Genomic DNA, 19,283 nt, shown 5'->3' with positions numbered 1-19,283 from the left:
GGAAGTAAGGGGTTGAGACAAGGAAGGAAAGCCTAGAGGTTGGGAGGAAAGGGAGGGATGGACTAAAGAGCTAGAGGCAGGAGTCCAATGTGGAGGTGGGGGACACTGGGTGGAGGGATAACATTCTGGAAAGTTGGGAGGGGGCTAATGCTAGAAGGCAGGGTCGGGAAACAGGTGTTGGCAGAGACAGAAAATGCAGGTACCAGTAGCTCGGGCCTGTAATTCTAGCTATTCAGGAGGCTAAGGTCTAAGAACTGCTTAAAGCCAGCTAGGGCAAGAATGTTTGTGAGACTCTTGTTTTCTATTAACCACTAAGAAGTTAAGTAAAGCTGTGGTTCAAGTGGCAAAGCACTAGCCTTGAGCACACTCAGGGACAGTTCCCACGCCCTGAGTTCAAGCTCTAGGATTGGCACACACGCGCGCGCACACACACACACACACACAGGCAGAAAGATAGCCAGAGGACCAGGTAGACTACACCTAAGAGGCCGGGCATTTCTTTGGCCTCATTAAGCCAAGTGCTTTTCTGAAACAGGGCTGAAAGGGACAGTTGTGCCATAGGGGAAAAACATCCAAGCTGAGGATCAATCTCTTGTTGCAAAGCTGATCACCGAGGTATACCTTGGCTAAGTTGGATGACTTATTCAATGTCACTCATGGATTGAGGTTCGGTTGTCCGTACCCCAAATCACATCTCCAGTCACAGGCATGGCTGGGTCAGGGCATGCTGTGGCAGCGTGTGGCTGAGGAGAACTGTATGCAAGAACTCTCGCGTGGATGTCCCCGTGTGTCCATGTTCGTGTATGTATGTCTGTTTTTTTCCTGGCTTTGATGGAGAAAGTGAAGTCAGCATCTTGGATCAAGCTGGACTCAGCTTCCTTCCTCTGCCTTGGCCTGAAGCCCACAGAGCCAGGAGTAGGTAACAACTTCCCTTCCATCTCCCAGCAGGCAGCTAGGATAGGGGAACAATAGGTAAAAAAGCAGAGTCTTGAACCCACATTATATGGGCACAGATGGAACACATTGTAGCCTCAGCTTCGCAGCATATCCACTTCTCAGGCCCCGAGATTTTGGTTTCATTTAGGAAAAGGGTTCACCATAATTACATTTGGCCCAGAGAGTGGCCTGGAGATGATGGGGAAAAGCTTGAGCCAGGATGGCCCTGGGGAAGGGATGCTGAAAGCTCATACAGGAATGTGGGGTTCCAGATGTTTACAAGCTTACAAGGCATTTGGGGAAGTCACAGGAAGCTAATGGTTTCAGGCTCTCGAATAATCATCTAAAATTGATGCAACTCCTAGATTTCTCATAAAGGGCTCTTACACATTTGTATGTCACCAGGTAAGTGCCAGACCTTTAGTGCTATAGGTTCCTAATGCGTGCTTGTCTCCGCTGACTTGTGCAAACCCAGGACAGAAAGGTGGTGAACAAATGTGTGGGAGCAGGGAGGCTCAGGGGTCAGAGCTCGGTCAAACTTCACTGAGGGGGTGTGGGTGGCAGGTGGCAAGGCCAGTGTGGTGTGGTGCCACCTGTGTGCCCTGGCTGTTGTTGGGATCCAGGTGTCCTCAGCTCTGAATTTCCATCCTGCAATGATCATCCATGTTCTAGTTCCCACCTCAGGAGGTTGCAGGCAAGGACTAAAAGGATCAAGAAGAATGAAGACAGGCCACAGGCTATGATCCAGGGCGCAGTCCCAGAGAGGGGAGAGATAGGAACTATTTGGATTAAGCTTCCATTTACAAGCAGTTTTCTACACATTGCAGGCATTTTATTAAAGCTTGTGCTGGGAGAAGCACAGGCCACCTGGGTGTTACATGGCTTGTTCTGGGGGCTTTGCTAGAGATGGGGAGGGTGGGCCTCGCCCACGGGGCTCACTCCAAAGCCTGGGTTTCCACTCCTACCCCAACAGCTCTAAGAAAGGATGGAAGAGGACTTAGAGACAGGTGATGAATCTGGGTTTTTGGAACTTCATGCTGCGTCCAGTTTGGGTTTTTTGTTGTTGTTATTTTTTTTTTTTTTTTGCCAGTCCTGGGCTTGATCTCAGGGCCTGAGCCCTGTCCTTGGACTTTCTCAAGGCTAGAGCTCTACCACTTGAGCCTCAGCACCACTTCCGGCTTTTTTTTTTTTCTATGTATGTGGTACCGAGGAATCGAACCCGGGTCTTCGTGCATTCTAGGCAAGCACTTTAACCACTAGGCCAAACTCCCGGCCCTGTTGTTGTTATTTTTTTTAATACAGTGTGAAGAAATTGTCTAAAATGGGGGTCAACATCCATTATAGAGTGCTGAGTATATGGGGTGAAGACAGCAACATGGAAAGAGCCCTTGAGAGGAAAAATGGGGCAGATGAAGAGACCAGGGCTGAATATGGTAAAGCTACAGAAAGGTCTGGACCCTTAAAAGTCCCTTTGCCAGGAGACATGGGTGTGGGGAGAAGGGAGGAGGGAGGACATTTCTATCTCGTGACAAAAGAAAGTCACACAATTGTTTTGTTCTCTGCTCTGGGCCGGGTGGGCGCCTGTATTTACCAGAGGGACTGAGGTCGCTGTGGCAACCACACATCTGGGCCCCGGAATCCAGATGTGCTGTATCCAGAAGCCATAGCAGAACGATGAGACAAACATTAGGCTCCCCAGTCCTGGCCCCCACAGCTGGAAAGAGGATGGAGGACCAGAATGGGGAAGAGCAGAGAGAATGGGGGGAGGAAGGAGAAGACTGGCGTGGAGGAGAAGAGAGGAAGTAATGGGAAGGACGGACTGTGGACAAAGGTGTGGGAAGGGAAATAGAGACAGGACAATAGAACAAAGGCAGGAGGTGTGCATGGTGTCAGCAGCAGGAGGAAAAGACCAAGGGGGTGAGATGGAGACAGTGAAATGGGAAGAGAAAAGACCAAGGGGGTGAGAATGGGCACAGTGAGATAGGAAGAGAAAAGGAAGCTGGGTGCTGGTGGTTCATGCCTAGTGGTAGAGCACTAGCCTTGAGCCAAAGAAGCTCAGGGACAGCACCCAGGCCCAGAGTTCAAACCCCAGGATTGGCACAAAAGAGGGGGGTAGGGGAAGAAGGGAGGAGGGAGAGTTGGAAATATAAAGGAAATGAGAAAAACACAAACCAGGAATAAAGGTCAAGAGATGGCAAAAACTGATGGTGAGGGTATAAGGCAGGAAAAGGTGTGAGAGAGGTCTAGAGGGAGGGACACTGGCATCAGGGGTGATAATAGAACAAAAGTGATAACTTGAGGCAAGTAAGCCACAGGCGGTGGCCCAAGGAAAGCAGGAGAGAAAGCCTGGAGCGTCAAGGGCAGGCTGAATGGATCACACGCAGGGGAGACTGTGGCCGGGCATACCGAGGGTGGACGGGGCTGCAGTGTGGGCAGAGGAATGGAATCCACCCCCATGCATAGTTTCCACTGGCTCTCCAAATCCTATCCCAGTCCACACCCTTCAGCGGAGGGGTCTGAAGCCTGGCGCACACCTAAGTGTCCCTATCACTCAGACCATCCCCCCAGTTAAAGCTAGCTCTTCAAGCATTTCCCTAAAGTGTGAGCAGGAGGGAGAAAGCAGCACTGTGAACTAGCCAGGGATGGACCAGGATGGCATGGAAGGAGAAAGGACAGGTACAAGGCAACAGGAATGGAGCAGATGGACTTTGCTGCGTGTCTACTAAGCCCGAGGCACAGCTGTCACACCTCCACCCTCACACCGTCCTGAGGATATATACATTTTACCACGGAGACAGACGCCAAGCACACTGATCAATAAAAAGCTCAACTGGGAGCCCAGTTCAGGTGATCCGCTTCCAAAATCCCGGTTCTCATGGCACACACGGCTGGATGGGGCTGGATAAGGCTCAAGGGATCCTGAGACAGGAAGAGGCTGAGGACCAGGGCTGCCCTCTGGAGGGGGAGGAAGGCCTAGTTCCTGGGAGCCCCGGTTCCAGGTTGCCGTAGTTACCCAGTCTGTTTTCACCCTAAACACAGTCAGAGCGAGGGTAGTGGGGGCGGGGAAGCCTGGCTGGACACGTGAGGTTCTTCCTCCCTCCTTCAGAGCTGGGCTTATGGCCCAGCAGCCCCTGTCCAGTCATCTGGGCACAGAGCCGAGGTCCAGCTCACACCCTCCAGCTGACCCAGGATACCCTGGCAGGGTCAGGCCTGAGGCGACTGGACAGAAGGGCCCAGAGGGGGACCCCTCAAGGCTGAGCAGATACTCAACCTCTCACTTTGTCCAGCTCCCCTTCCTCTTAATTTAAACACACAGTCTTTTCAGCCTGACCCACACCTGACACTCATGTCTCAGCCTCCTTCAGATTAGGGCTAAGAGGGTGTCCCAAAAAACCACCCCCTCCTATCCTGCTCCCTGCTTCCTGGGCTCAGGGCCCTCTGGCTCAGACTCCTGTTGTTTGTGTGAGTGTGTTGCTCATCCTGGAAAGCAAAGGCGGGGGGGGGGGGGGGGGCGGGGGGTGCTGGTGAGAGGACAGGAGCTTCTGTGCCCCCTGAAGGGCGTGGGGCCCCCTGTCCTTCCTGTTTACTCAGACACATTCCAGTGAACTACATCCTCTGGTGTCACTCCATAGACATCTCCGCTAGACACAGACAAGCCAAGAGCTGCAGGGGTGGGGCAGGGGGATGACATGAGGTCTGCGGCCCCCACCCCCAAGCCAGCCCACCTCACCAGCAGCCGTATCTTCTGTATGTGGGTTCTTTGGAGCTGGCCCTAGAGAAGTCATGAGCCAGGAAGGCAGCCACCATGCCTTTAACTCCCTCCAAGTTGTTTATTTAGTAGTTTTTTTAAAAAAAGGAAGAAGATAATGCACACACATAAACAGATCTCCCTCCACCACCCCTTCTGTACCCCAGGTAACCAGCTCCAAAATGTAAAAACTTCCCTTGTCCCACCTGGGGACTAAATGTTCATCTTTACTCCCAGAGAAACAATAAGGAGCATACAGGAGTCCCCCTCTCCACCCACCCCCCACAAAGTAAAGTTTGCTCTGTACCCTCAGAGGAGAAGGCAGGACTTAGGGGTTCATAGGAATGAGATGAGCCCTACGTTCTGAAAAGGGTGAGAATAGGAGTAAATCAACCTACCCCCAAGTTAAGTGCCTAACCCCCCCCCCCCCGTCTTTTCTTAACCAATTGTCCCCAGCCCAGGGATCAGGGAAATTTGAAAATGTCCCAGCTGGTCAACTTCACCCCCCCACCCCCAGATCTAATTCAGTGTGAGCTGCAGAGGTCAGGGATGATTGAGGTAGAGGGGCTGAGGGGAGGCCTGGCGGGCTGAGCTGGCTGTAGAAGCTGGTAAGGGGCCACCTGTGGCATTGCCCGGGGTGGGGGGTGGCTGTTTTCGGAGCGAGGGGGGCACTGTGGAGGTCTTGATGTGAATCACCCGGGTGTCCATGACCTCACACTCGATCTGCATCATCTCCTCATAGTCCCCTGGGGCCCCCCGGCCTGACAGGGTCTCTGTGAGGAGAGAATTCATGAAGAAGAGACAGGGGAGGCGAATGAACAGGGAGGACAATGGGGAGGCCCATAGTATGAGTTAAGAAAACAAGGATAAAGTGTGGGACAGGGAGAGAGAAAGGGGCAGGAAAAGGAAAAGATGGCGTTGGTGAGTGAGGGGGTTGCAGAGGAGAGAACATCAAGGGAAAAAAAAAAAAAGAAGTGAGAGTCTCGCAAGGGCCCAGCCCATCCTCGCAAGCAACCCCGGCACCTTCCATGCATTCACTATGGAGCACAGGCTGGCTTGGCCTCCTCAGGGCTGGAGGTGCGGGGGTCATCCTGCGTCCCGCCCCCACCTCCACCCCCAGTCCCAGCTTCCTGATCTCCCCCGCTGACGTTCCTGCTTCTTTTCCCCTCTGCTCTCCCTATCACCCCCAAGGCCCCCTTCTGTGGGAACTTTCTCCTTCCTCCATTCAGGCCTCCCCGCCCCGCCCCTCCACGGGGAAGACTTGCCATTGGGGGCCATGGCGGGCATCACCAGGGACATCTTGGGCCTGGAGGTCTTGTTGTGACTAATGGCTGGGAGCAGCAGGTGGTCCTGGGGAGGAGGCCAGACCGGAGGGTGGAGGAGAAGATACTCCCGGGGTCTCCAATGAAGACAGCCTGGTGGGAGTCTTGGGGTGACAGACCCTAGGGCTGGGGCAGGGAGGTGGAACTCACCCTCTGGAAGGAGACAACGTAAAACGTGTCTTCCCGACGGTCGATGGCGTCCAGGAACTCCGGCTGGGACCGGTCTGGATGGCGATAGAGCTGCAGCTGGCCCACAGGACCCCTAGTTTCCCAGAGACAGGGACTTCAGTGGGGGAGGGCAGCCTCCTCTTATTATGACAAGGATGACAAGCACCCTGCAAGACTCACCTCTCTGGGGGTCCTGGGGGCTGCGTGGGGACTGCCTTAACTGGAGGCAACTTCTTCCGTGGCTGAGACTTCTGGAAGGAGAAGTATCTAAGGATTTGAAGAGGGTGAAGGGAAAAGGGAAAGAGGCAGGCGGCCCCCTGGAAGCTAATGCCACCTCCTACCCACTCCTCCACTCTCCCCAAACAATCTCGGACTTCTTACTCCCTTGAAACTCCCATGACATTTAGCCCGGTTCTTCTTAGGGCCTTGCTTGGACCAGCCCCATAGCTCCTACCTGTCTCTCCTGCACCTTCTGAGGTACCTTCCGCCGACCTCTCTGGTGACGCTGCACCCAGCCACTCAGTTCGTCAGCAAGCCTGGGGAAGCAAAGGGAAGTCACCACCTCTGGGCCAGGCCAAGATGCCTGCTTACTCACGCAGGAAAAGACAGAAAAGGCTGCACACACGAGTGAGAAGAAAAGGCCAGATAAGGTAGCTCAGGCCCGTAATCTTAGCTACTCAGGAGGCTGAGATGTGACATTCAATGCCAGCCCAAGCAGGAAAGTACAGAAGACTCTTAGCTCCTATTAACCATAAAAAAAAGAACCTAGAAATGGACCTGTGGCTCAAGTGGTAAAGCTCCAACCGTGAGTGGAAAAAGCTACAGAACAGTGCCTAAGCCCTGAGTTCAAGCCTTAGTATCAGCACAAAACCAAGGCAAGTTCTGGAGCTTCAGTACACAAGATAGCTGGGCTGGCAGGGGAGGGGCTAAAAGGTCAGGAGAAGGCGCCCAGCCCTGACTCCCCCATACCGGAGGGACTCTGTTCGGTTGAAGTGCCGGCAGTCAGAGGAGAGGAAGAGCTGGTCTAGATCTCTCAGCAGAAGCTCCTTGGCCCCTCCAGGGAAGGCTGTCAGGTTCCTGCAGTGAGCAGTGAAGAAGCAATGGTTAGAGACAGGCAAGGCAGGAACCACGAGCATTCGAGCAGCTTTGGCTGCTCCCCGACACACAAAAAATGTGCTCATAACTCCAAAGGAGAAAGGGGCCATTTGTCTCCTCACCTGAAACTGGGCTGGCCGGCTGGGCTGGGCTGAAGCTCCTCCTCCGAGGCCTGGAAGGACCCCTGGAGGGGCTCGACTCCATGAACGGGCTCTTGCTCAGAGAACTCCAACAAGTGCCTCTGAGGTCGAGGCTCTTCCCTGCTCATCCGAGGAGAGACGGGAGCTGCTGGAGGTTCACTGATGCTGTGTGAAGGGAAGGACAGAGCGGGAAGAATGCCAGCTTTATCTAGTGTCTTGTCAAGTAAGGGCTCTGCACTCAACTGCTGAGTCTCCTCATCTATACGAGGAGAACAGGAAGTGTCCTTACCTCACAAGTCTGGAAACAAGAGCAGCAGAGTACTTAACCTAGAGCCCAGCACTCAACCCCTAAGAGTACTTGTCATCACCATGATCTACCCCTCAGTATATAACCTATGAGAGAAATGGTAGAGCAAGGAAGGACTGCTGGATATACCAGATGTCCTAACAATGGAATTGCATGTGATCACGCAGCTCTGAGGCTCAGTTCCACCCAGAGGGTACTCGGAAGTCATTCTCACCTGACAGGTCCAAAGTTGAAGGCAATGAAGAGAAGGAAGACCATGATGCAGACCACCTTCCTGTTTCCAGACCCTAACTTGAGCTCGCTGTTCTAAAGTGCAGAGGAAGAGACAGGAAAGACTGAGTTAGCTCAGGGTGCCCTGTGTTCCTTTCTTTTCCCAAAGAAACTGTCCAGGCTTACCTCAGTCAGCAGTACCTCTAGCCGCCGCCGGAGGGCAGCATTCTCCCTGCGCAGCTGCTGGTTCTCGGCCAGCACTGCCTGCAGACGTGCCTCCAGACCCTGCAGGTACTCTTTCTTCTTCCTCCGGGACTGGCAGGCTGACTCTCTGTTCTTGATCATTCTCTGCTGCCGCTTCAGCAGTTTTGCCTAGTACCAGCCAGAGAGGTCAAGCAGAGAATGAAAGGTGCGCTGCAGAGAGGCCAGGCTTCCAACCAAAACTCACCTGAGCCACTCTCCTGCCCTTCTGACCTCTACCTACATAGCCACAGACAGGGCTTTTTCTGTTTTATTGAAACCACCCAAGGAAAGAGCCTCCTCTTTATGCCAGTACTGGGGCTTGAACCCCAGGCTTCATACTCTCGATGGGTTTTATTGCTCACGTTATACCACTTGCAGGTAAGGGTCTCTCCAACTTGTCTATGTGGACTGGCTCTCAACTCTCAGCCTCCTAAACAGCTAGCATCATAGATGTGAGCCACCACCACCCAGGGAAAGAACCTTTCTTGCAACCATTCTCTGTTCCTGTTCCTCTGACATGGGAGAGGTTTAGACTGCAAAAGGAACTCCCCTCATCTTGATAGGGCTTCTTCTTTTTTTGATGAGTCTTCTTCTTGACCCTCTTTTTCAGAACCTAAAGTTTAATCTTGCTATCATTAAGGAACCGTTCGTTTACTTGAGTTCCCTAGAAAGAGGCCCCTATCATCGCAACCCTTGCCTGTGACTTCCCAAGACCAGCCACACTTTTCTGGGCACTGACAGAACATCTGTGGATCTAAAACCACATGAAGTATAGAAATGGGCCTGCTCCGACCCTCAGGGTCATCCTACCAGTCCCCATCTCCCACCACACACCTTTTTTCGTGTTGGGTAAGGTTTGAACTCAGGGCCTGGGCACTGCCCCTCAGCACTACCACTTGAGCCACAGTTCCACTTCTGGCATTTTTTCTGGAGATTAAGAGTCTCACAACCGGAAGTCAGTGGTTCATGCCTGTAATCCTAGCTACTCAGGAGGCTGAGACTTGAGGATCACAGGTCAAAGCCAGTCCAGGGACCAAAAGTGGCATTGTGGCTTAAGTGGTAGAGAACCAGCCTTGAGCTGAAGAGCTCAGGGACAGGAAAAGAAAAAAACAGCCTCACAGACTTTCCTGCCCAAGCTGGCTTTGAACCACAATCCTCAGATCTCAGCCTCCTGAAGAGCTAGGATAAAGGTGTGAGCCACTGACACCCAGCTTAAGGGGTCTACATTTTTTTGGCCCTGCATCTCACCTCCCTCTTTGCCCCTCAGTTCTCTCCATGACTGACTTTCTTCTTCCCTCCCCATAACAAGCTCTACTCCACTGCTCCAGGCACTTACATCTACTTCCGGTGGGCAGGAGTTCCCAGGCATAGGAGCTGGGACAATGCTCTTCTTCTCAGGCCGTGGAACTGTGGGTGCTGGCCCTTCAGGCTGGACTCGAATAGCACCTTGGATAAGGACCACTGGGGACACTGGGGAGAGAGAGAGTAAGAGGTCACAGAGGTCAAGTGGGGTCCTTGCGTCTGTACTCTCACCTAGGCACTCATGGGAACCCCCAAGCGGGGCAGTCCGAAGGAATCCAGCCAGCCTCTTCAGTACCTGCAGGCTGCTGGACGAGGGGCTGCAGGAGGACAGTGGTGCTGGGAGGCACAGCTCTAGGTGGCATCTGGACAGTGGTTAGCACCACAGGTTTGGGCTGCAGTGGTGGCTTCCGGGTGGGTGGAGCTTTGCCTGAAGAAAAATGAGAGGAAGGGAGGAAGAGAGTCCAGGACTCTGAGCTTCTTACCGGGGATGGGAGGGGCCAGGAACTATTACCTGAGGAACTATCAGGGGATGGACCCATGCTAATCTGGACCGCTCCAAGTGACGGGGCTGGGACATCCCACAGGAGGCACCCTGGAGGGGACGGGGACTCTGTCTTCACTTCCAGCACCTCCTCTCCTGTAAAAGCCTACTTGAGGCAGTGAGAGACATTAGTCAGGATTGCCAAGGTGTTGAGGACAGAGTTAAGAAAAAGCTCTCATGCCCCTGAAGCGGAAGAGGTTCGAAAGAGGAGGAAGGAGGGAGGAAAGTTTGTGCTCACCTGGCCAGGGGAGTCTGCTGAGGGCAGGGAGGCCTCAGAGTTGACAGAGGAAGACGGGGAGACAGGCTCTACCTTGGTTTGGATATCTGTGGAGTGACACAAGAAATAAACCCTGGATGTCAGGTAAATACTGAGGAAGGGGAGAGGGAGAAAGGGGTCACTTCTCTTTGTACCTAGACAAGAGCGATCCAGGCCCTACACAGGCAACCCAGAAGGCACGCTCGGCTGCCGACCTGCGGCTGGCTCTCCTCCTACCTCTTGGCCTGTGTTTGCCTTTCTCCTTCAGTGGATCCTCTCATAGTTTTCCTTGTGCTATTCCCTCCTCCTTCTTCATGACCTTGTCTGTTCACAGAGAGGGGGTGCAGGCAAGGGTGTCTCCAGCATTTACCTGCTCTGTGTTCCTATCTTGCTGGATTCTTACCCCCTGGTCCAGCATACCTCTGTACTAACACTGCCAAGTCTGTCCCTTCATCCAGCTGTTGCTTATGTCACAGCCTGACTCCCTACCCTCCAGGCAGCCAAACTCTACTGGCCTTGAGCAGGCTCACTACTCCTCCCTTCCAGGGCTGTCAACCTCCCAGGCAAATCACAGAGCCTCCCCAGCTTCTGTTAAATCGCTTTACAACTTGTCACCCCATAAAAACAAATGTAGGCCCCATGTGGGTGAAATAAAACCCATGTGGGGACAGCCCCAGTCCAAAGGTCACCAGGCTACTACTCCCTCTGGTCTACACTGCTCATTTGGGTACTTAATTATACAATCGCTACTATTACTTTAAAACTTCACAAATGTGATTTATTATTTTGAATAGAAAATAGGCGTATGGTACAAATTCCAAGGGAAACACGGTCACATGATATAAATTCCACAGGAACAAAGAGGGATTCTGTGAAAAATAAATTCCTTTTCCTTTTCTTCCTCTTGACACCCACAGCTCCACAGAGGTGAGTCCTACCCGAGGCATTTCATAACCATAACCCTCCCATAACTCTCCAAATGCAAGGACTAACTTCCCATTCAGCACAGTGAAGGGTCTTATAAAATACCTACAAAGAGTGGAAAATCTGACTTTAAAAACACATTAGCTTTGCTGCTATAAGGTGTTTTAAGGCTTATTTACTTATTTATTTTGTGCAGGAACGGGGGCTTGAACTCAGGCGCACTGAGCCTTCCTCAAGGCAGGCACTCTACCACTTGAGCCACAGCTCCACTTCTTGCCTTTTGCTGCTTAGCCAGAGACAACAATCTCTTGGATTTCTCTGCCCAGGGTTGACTTGATCCTCAGATCTCAACCTCCCGAGTAGAGAGGATTGCCAGTGCGTGCCGCTGGTGCTCGACTTCAAGACTTATTGTGCGTGCAATTTTTGCAGCACTTAATATCCATCAGATATAACTTTATACTCCAAATTCTACACTTCCCTATTTTGCTGAAGTCAAAAAAGAAAACATACATATAGAGATTCTATATAGATATCTAGGTATCTATAAAGAAGCCTGGGCAACATTGTGAGATCTCAGCTCAAAAGAAAAAGAAAAAGAAGGTCCAAGAGTATAGCTTAGTGGTAGAGTGCTTGCCTAGCGTGCATGAAGCCCTGGGTTTGATTCCTCAGTACCACATACACACAAAAAGCCATAAGTGCCTCTGTAGTTTAAGTAGTAGATTGCTAGCCTTGAGAAAGCTCAAGGGAAGTGCCCGGGCCCTGAGTTCAAGCTTCAGGACTGGGGAAAAAAAAGATAGAAAAAAAGAATGAGAGAGAGAAAGGGAGAGAGGGAGGAAGGGAGAGAGAAAAGAAAGAAAAAGAAGGTTGCAGGGGGAATAGTAACATACATACAAGTCCTCAACTATCCATAAATTTCAGAAAATGCATATTAATAAAATGTTGAATAACACGACAGCTAGCCTGGGCAGACAAATCCTTGAGATAGTTTAACATCCAATTAACCAGCAAAACGCTAGAACTGGAGACATAACTCAAACGGTATCAATATGAGTGAGTGAAAGCATCAAGCAAGAGTGCAGGGTACTCAGTTCAAACCCCAATACTAGCGCACACACACACACACACACACACACACACACACACACACACACATGCATTAATGCACAACATCTTTATCTCCTAGTGCTGCCTTTGCTTTGGTTTCCAACAATTCTCCTTCTCTCCTGTCATTTCACCACTCACTTTGTCCCCCTGTCCTACTGGAGGTCTACTTTGTCCCCTGTAGCTCTACTCATGCACACAGATACGCGCTTTTCCCCAGGATTAGTGGCAGATGATTATTACCTGAAGGGTCATCATAGGTAGAGCCCACGGTGATCTGGACAGTCTCAAATGGCAATGCTGGGTCATCTCCCAGGAGGCAGAGGGGGGGTGCTAAAGACTCTGTCTTTACAGGCAGCACCTCATGCACTCCAGGAACCTGGGTGAGAGTTAGGGTGGAGCAGGGAGGAAGAAGGAAGAAGAAAAAAACACAGAAGTATTAAGAATAAGAACAAGAAGGCCAGGAGTTTGGCCTAGTGGTAGAGTGCTTGCCTAGCATACATGAAGACTCAGGTTCAATTCTTTCGTACCACATACATAGAAAAAAGCCAGAAGTGGTGCTGAGGCTCAAGTGGTAGAGCTCTAGCTTTCAGAAAGTCCAAGGACAGTGCTCAGGCCCTGAGCTCAAGCCCAGGACTGGCAAAAAAAAAAAGAATAAGAACAAGAAGCTGGTGATTCAGACTTGTACTCTTAGCTATGCAGGAGGCTGAAATCTGAGGATTTCAGTTCAAAGCCAGCCTGGGCACAAAAGTCCATGACTCTTTTCTCCAATTAACTACCAGAAAACCAGAAGTGGCGCTGTGGCTCAAATGGTAGAGCAATATAGCCTTGAGCTGAAGAGTTCAGGGACAGTGCCCAGGCCCAAAGTTCAAACCCAAAGACTGACAAAAATAAATAAATAAATAAATAAATAACAAGAGCTGGCTCACCCTGGTAATCTTTTGTTGTTGTTGTTTGTTTTCAATGTTTCCCTTAATTTTGACATTGAAATAGCAGAATAAATGAGTTTGTGGTTGAAACAACCTTTTTTTCCCCTGTCCACAGGGTTAAAACCTGGAGTGCTGATCCATCAAAAGAACAAACTTAGAAAGTCTGAGCGAGCTGCCCCCCTCCAGCAGACAAAGCCAAGGACAGACGAAAAAATGGGAAGGATACCGGCAACCTTGGGCTGTGATGAGTGGCACAACTGTAAAGCACAATTCTCAAAATTGCCATAGTTACAGAAAATGGTAGCATGTTGAAAAAGTCGCAAACAATAGCTCTCCAACCCCTCCTCTGATGCAAATTCATAAAAAATCAATTTGCCATTCTGAGTAATGTCTCAGAACAATCCCGAGGGAGTGGGGGCTCTTTTGACGTAGTCTGGTTTCAGGAATCAGGATTTCCAGTGATGGTAAAGGTTATTTAATTCACTCTGCTAACTCATAATTTGCTGTAATTCATTTCCAATACTTTAATCAACAGTGGTTTACATAAAATCTCAACAGAAATGTCTTGGATGATCTCCCACCCCCTACAAGGAAGAAAGTGGTTTATCAAGATATAACTATTCCCAGCATGCAGGGTATATCCCAGTTTGGGGGTTACTGTGAGAAGCACAGATAGGTCTCACTGGCAGGAATGGGGTAGGGATCAGGCAAGTCATGGAAGTGATACCTGTCCACAGCGCATGCTGGTAATCTTAGATACTCAGGAAGCTGAGATATGAGGGTCATGGTTCAAAGCCAGCCCAGACAGGAAAGTCCATGAGACTCTTCTCTCTATCTACCAAAAAGTTGGAAATAGAGCTGTGGCTCAAGCGGTAGACTGCTAGCCTTGAGCAAAAACACTCAGGGATAATGCCCAGGCCTTGAGTTCAAGCCCCAAGGACCAGCACCAAAAGAAAAAAAGAAAGGAATAAGGACAAAAACAAAGCTGGGTACTATAACCCCAGCTACTCAAGAAGCTGAGATGAGGATCAGGGCTCAAAGTCATAATTCTGAGATATTATTATTTCCACATAATCTCCAAAAAACTGGAAGTGGAGCTATGACTTAAATGTAAAGCACCAGCTTTGTGCAAAAAAAAAAGGACAACAGGGATAGCACCTAGACCCTGAGTTTAAGCCCTAATACTATATAGTAATAATAAAAATAAGAAGAAGGAGGAGGAGAAGGAGGAGGAAGAGGAGGAGGAGAAGGAGAGAAGAAGAAAGCTGCGCATGGTAGCTCATGACTATAATCCTAGCTACTCAGGAGGCTGGGGTCTGAGCATCATTGCTCAAAGCCAGCTTGGTCACTAAAGCCTGTGAGACTTTTATCTCCAATTAACCACCAGAAAACTGGAAGTGGCACCTGGCTCCAGGGTTAGGACAGTATCCTTGAGCTGAAGAGCTCAAGGACAATGCCCAGGCCTGGAGTTCAAGTCTCACGACGATGACCACGACAATGATGACGACAACGAAGAAGAAGGAGAAGAAGGAGGAGGAGGAGAAGGAGGAGGAAGAGGAAGAGGAGGAGGAGAAGACGATGACAACAACAACAACGACACCAATGAAAGTTTGAGAGCTTCAGAGCTTACAAGCCACCAGTTATCTGACATTGTGATCCCAATGGTAATAAGTTTCCAAAGCAGTCTCTGGCTCTTTTTTCTCTATTTCAGGTAGCATTGATGAGGTCTCTTGATTTCAAGTATCATCTTGCAGTGGACAAGTTGGACAAGAATGGTTCCAGAATTCTTGACAGTTAACAACTGTCTTCTAACTGGGCACTGGTGGCTCATGCCCCTAAGTCCTATCTACTTAGGAGGCTGAGATCTGAGGATTTTGGTTCAAAGCTAGCCATGGCCACAAAGTCTGTGACATTCTTATCTCCAAATGCACGCACGTGCGCGCGCACGCGCGCGCGAGCACACACACACACACACAGTTGAAAGTGATGCTGTAGCTCAAGTGGTTGAGTGCAAGTCTTGAGTAAAAGAAGCTCAGAGACAGTGTGCAGTGGATATGTCCTGAGTTGAGGCCCCAGGGCTGACCAAAAAAAAAAAAATAAATCTCAAAAAACTGTTTTTGGGAGCTGGGAGTTTGGCCTAGTAGTAGAGTGCTTGCCTAGCATGCACAAAGACCTGGGCTCAATTCCTTGGTATCACATACATAAAAAAGAGCCAGAAGTGGCACTGTGGCTCAAGTGGTAGAGTTGTAGCCTTGAGAAAGTCCAAGGACAGTGCTTAGGCTTTAGTTCAAGCCCCAGGACTGGCAAAAAAAAAAAAAAAACCCACACAAAAAAACTGTTTTCTTCCCAGCCCATCACTATTGGCCACACAGTACATTAAAAAAACTTAATCTTGTGCTAGGCACTGGTGGTTCACGCCTCTAATCCTAGTTACTCAGGAGGCTGAGATCTGAAGATCAGGTTCAAAGCCAGTCTGGGCAGAAAAATCCCTTTGAGACTCCTATTTCCAATTAACTACTCAAAAACTGGAAAAAGTGCTATGGCTCAACTGGTAAAACACTAGCCCTGAGCACAAAGAGGCTCAGGGACAGCACCCAGACCCTGAGTTCAAGCCCTAAACTGACTAACAAACAAACAAAGCTTCATTTCTAGACAACCAGTGAAAGGAAAACAAAGGCGTTGGAGAAACAGCACAGGCAGTACACAAATCACTTCCCTGGCATCCATGGATGAAGGATCCCTGCTCTACAAAGAGATGGTTCTCACCTGGCTGGAGGGCTCTGTGGAGAGATGTGATGACTCTGAGCTGAGGGAGGAGGAAGAGCAGGGGGAGGATGGCTCAGACTTCACCTGAAGATCTGGAGGAAGAAGGGTTAGAAAATAACTAGCAAATAGTCTAAGGAGAATCTTTGAAAAGTGTCTACTGACTTGGGGCAGGGAACCCTCTCCGGGACAAGCGGCAAGAACACAAGTAGGGGCCAGAGAGAGGGCGGTACACCCATTTATGTAGGGGGTGGGAGGGGACACAGGGAATTACAGCGTTTCTGGCAGTGGGAGGGTGAGGGTTTCTGGAAAGACCAAGGGAACCATAAAGGCTGACTTACCTGGGAAGATAGGCAGGGAATCCCACGGCGGTTCGGGGGGACTGATATCCATCCCCACATCCAGGGAGCTGCTGTCGAACTGAGGAGAAGATATCGGAGGGCAGGAATGAGAGAAAGGAGAGGAGACCCCTGCTGAGATCAGCCTTGGAGGTGGGTTCTGGGACCCTTCCCACCCACCCCGGCTTAGATCTAGAAAGCGTAGGCGAGCAATACCGGGACATCCTGCTCCACGCAGTGGAAAAGCTCGGTCTGCTCCTCGGCCACTTCATCCAAGGCAGTGTACAAGGGGCTGTCTGCGAGAGGGGCGGCGAGGCAGGAGGGTCGCCCGGCCCGCACGCCCCGCACCAGCCCCCGCCCCGTCCCTCATTGGCTCCGCCGGGCCAGACCCACCGCCCGCCCACTTGAAAAGTGAGACCGCCCGGGAACGCCGGTGCCTCCTTCCCCGGCCCTCGCCGGGAGGAGAGGTCTTCCCGCACTCCCGCAGCACCCCGAAACCACGAGAGCCCCGCTGCTCCGCCCTCCTTTCAGAGATGGTGGTTTCGCTATTTCCCCTGCCTTCCCCTTTGGGCCTTCGCTTCTTCCCGCGTGCCCCGGAGACACCGTTGGCCATGGACCTCTCCCCTCCCCGGAGTCGCACGCCGCGCACCCCAATCCTCCGGGCCCAGCAGATTGTCGGTGAAGAAATGCGTCGGGTCCGCGATCTCGCTGATGAGCATCAGTTCCGCCATCTTTTCCCCCCCCACCCCCCGGCCAAAAGACGGCTCCCGAGACCCGCCTCTCCCCACCACCCACGAATCAGGTCGCGCTGCCCGAACAGGGGGCATGCCGGATGTCCTACGCGCCAATAGGAGACCTGCATACCCCCAGCACGTGAATGAAATGAACGGGTGTGCAGCCTGGACCAATGGGAGTGCCGCAACGCTCGCGCACGCGCACCGCCGACCAAGGTGGGGTGCCTGGGAAATGTAGTTCAGAGGATTTAAAGGTCCAGCAACTTCCCCTTCCAGACTTCCTCCCCTCCCACCCCCCCCCAACCCCAGCCAGTCCTAAATTTAAACCAATTTCCAACGTATTCAGATAGATATGCTTCCCGCAAGGATACGCACTGAGATCGTTACTACCTCAGGAAGATTAGGGTATGGGCTGAAACCTTCCCTCTGGGCCCCCCAAAAATCTCACAGCACAGACCACAATTCACAGGTTCCTGTCTCTTTTAACTTTTTAATTAGCCAAACATCTTGCGCAGACCCTGAGCCAGCCCAGCATCCCGTTTCTTCTCCAGAATAACCACTTTCCCCAGCTCCTCCTGGGCTGCCCGGTTTTGTGGATCTACTGCTAACACCTTCTTGAGGTCAGCAGTTGCTTTTTCCAGGTTCCCAAGCGCAGCCTGAGCAACCCCTCTTCGGTATAAGGCCTTTAAATGGTCAGGTTCCCGTTCCAGCACCCTGTCACAGCTTTGGACTGCCAACTGGGGCTGCCCTAGCAGCAACTGACAGGCAGCGAGATTGGCATGAAGGGCAGTTCGTTCTGGAGGGCCAGGTGGAGGTAAAGTCAGCAGCAGCCGAAGAGCCCTTCCATAGCATCGGGCGGCCCCTTCAGGATTCCCAGCTCGAAACAGTTCTGTGCCCCTTGCACGTTCTTCCATGGCCAAAGCTTCCTTCTCACTGGTCTCCAGCTCCCAGGAATCCCGGCCCTGCGTGAAGGAGTCCAATGTGAGCTTGATAGGCGGTCCAGAGTGCCCGGGAACCTGAAGCTCTATCGCCTCACCTTGACACATGGATTCTAAGCACTTTTCAATGAGCTCCCTCCACGTGTCTTCCTTCCATGATCCTACACCCACAGTTAGCTCTGCCGGGCCTTCTGGTAACCCTGACTCAAAAGGAAACCCAAAAGCCAGTACTCGACAATGGGAACCTAGCTTGGGTTTGTCCAAGCCATGGCCCCGGACTATGATCTTCTTGATGAAGCTCCCATCAGGACAGTACCAGAGATCAGAAGATTGTAAAGGCCCTAGCGTCGCCTTGGTCGATTCATGAGATTTATCAGAGTCTCCTTCAAGTCCAGCCACTAGTTTTTCAGGCCCTTGAAGATTCCCTAGAATCTGCCTGGCTGGATCTTGACTCACTCCCAGCTCCAGAGTTTCAGTTGGAAATTGAGTAGGAGGATCAAGATTGTCCCAGGAGTTCTTTTCCCATTGTTGTTGTGACTGAGAGGCGTCTTCCTCTCTCGTTGGATTGACAGGTGGCAACTCCATCTGGTTGACTGGTCCCTTTCACCGTCGTGAATTCACAATTTTAATTGGAAAGTGATGGGTTTAGCTTAGGGTCAGCATCTGAAAAGAAAAACAAAACGAGGCTATTATTATTATTATTATTTTTGCCAGTCCTGGGCTTGAGCTCAGGGCCTGAGCACTGCCCTTGGACTTTCTCAAGGCTAGAGCTCTACCACTTGAGCCTCAGCACCATTTCTGGCTTTTTTTTTTTCTATGTATGTGGTACCAGGAATCGAACACGGGTCTTCATGCATGCTAGGCAAGCACTCTACCACTAGGCCAAACTCTCAGCCCTTGCAGGATTCTTCTATAGACTCCCCTTCCTTTCCCAGGCCTCTGGTGAAAGCCTCCATTTTCCACCCCCACACCTCCTAAAACAACAACTTTCTTCCTTGAACCTCGGTTCCACCGAAACCTAGGTTAGAACTATAAATTCCATAATTCCCTTCGGGTCAAGGTAGCCTTTCCAACTACGGCCAGTCGATTGGGTCAAAAATGGACCTGAGCGGCCGAAGTCCTCAGCATGGTGGCAGAACCTGGATCATTCGAATCACCTCTCCTCCCGAAATTCAGCGCTTGATGAATATTGGTTCTCGGAATCTTGTCCCAGACGGAGAGAGATAGACAACTAACCCGGGAGCGCGCGAGACTGGGAATCCAGTCAACACTTGGCAGCCAATCGGGG

At 51.2% G+C, this 19,283-nt stretch overlaps 2 protein-coding genes across 6 annotated transcripts; both read right to left on the bottom strand.

The window, feature by feature from the left end:
• Positions 1 to 4,746: 4,746 nt before the first annotated feature.
• Positions 4,747 to 17,070, bottom strand: Atf6b (activating transcription factor 6 beta). 3 transcript variants are annotated; one of them, XM_090355984.1, is made up of 18 exons: positions 16,973 to 17,070; positions 16,540 to 16,619; positions 16,327 to 16,405; positions 15,989 to 16,080; positions 12,537 to 12,672; positions 10,251 to 10,336; positions 9,983 to 10,118; positions 9,767 to 9,898; positions 9,506 to 9,639; positions 8,113 to 8,298; positions 7,931 to 8,022; positions 7,392 to 7,574; positions 7,144 to 7,251; positions 6,629 to 6,710; positions 6,355 to 6,425; positions 6,157 to 6,268; positions 5,950 to 6,034; positions 4,747 to 5,457 (listed from the first exon to the last, which is right to left on the bottom strand). In XM_090355984.1, exons 1-18 carry the CDS (start codon positions 17,052 to 17,054, stop codon positions 5,228 to 5,230), a joined length of 2,106 nt encoding a protein of 701 aa, XP_090212110.1. In that variant the 5' UTR covers positions 17,055 to 17,070; the 3' UTR covers positions 4,747 to 5,227. The 3 variants fall into 3 exon arrangements, with proteins under 3 accessions (XP_090212110.1, XP_090212111.1, XP_090212113.1); XM_090355985.1 differs by having other exon boundaries at positions 6,355 to 6,422; XM_090355987.1 differs by having other exon boundaries at positions 8,128 to 8,298.
• Positions 17,071 to 17,535: 465 nt separating this feature from the next.
• Fkbpl (FKBP prolyl isomerase like) lies at positions 17,536 to 19,283 on the bottom strand. Of its 3 annotated transcripts, none has more exons than XM_090356002.1 (2): positions 19,232 to 19,283; positions 17,536 to 18,658 (listed from the first exon to the last, which is right to left on the bottom strand). In XM_090356002.1, exon 2 carries the CDS (start codon positions 18,578 to 18,580, stop codon positions 17,552 to 17,554), a length of 1,029 nt encoding a protein of 342 aa, XP_090212128.1. In that variant the 5' UTR covers positions 18,581 to 18,658; positions 19,232 to 19,283; the 3' UTR covers positions 17,536 to 17,551. The 3 variants fall into 3 exon arrangements, with proteins under 3 accessions (XP_090212128.1, XP_090212126.1, XP_090212127.1); XM_090356000.1 differs by having other exon boundaries at positions 19,100 to 19,274; XM_090356001.1 differs by having other exon boundaries at positions 19,135 to 19,274.

Source organism: Megascapheus bottae, chromosome 22 (assembly GCF_031878675.1).
Source record: "Megascapheus bottae isolate mThoBot1 chromosome 22, mThoBot2.hap1, whole genome shotgun sequence".
NCBI classification, from domain to species: domain Eukaryota; kingdom Metazoa; phylum Chordata; class Mammalia; order Rodentia; family Geomyidae; genus Megascapheus; species Megascapheus bottae.
Note: the sequence above shows the minus strand (reverse complement) of the source record. Positions and strands in the feature narration are given on the sequence as shown.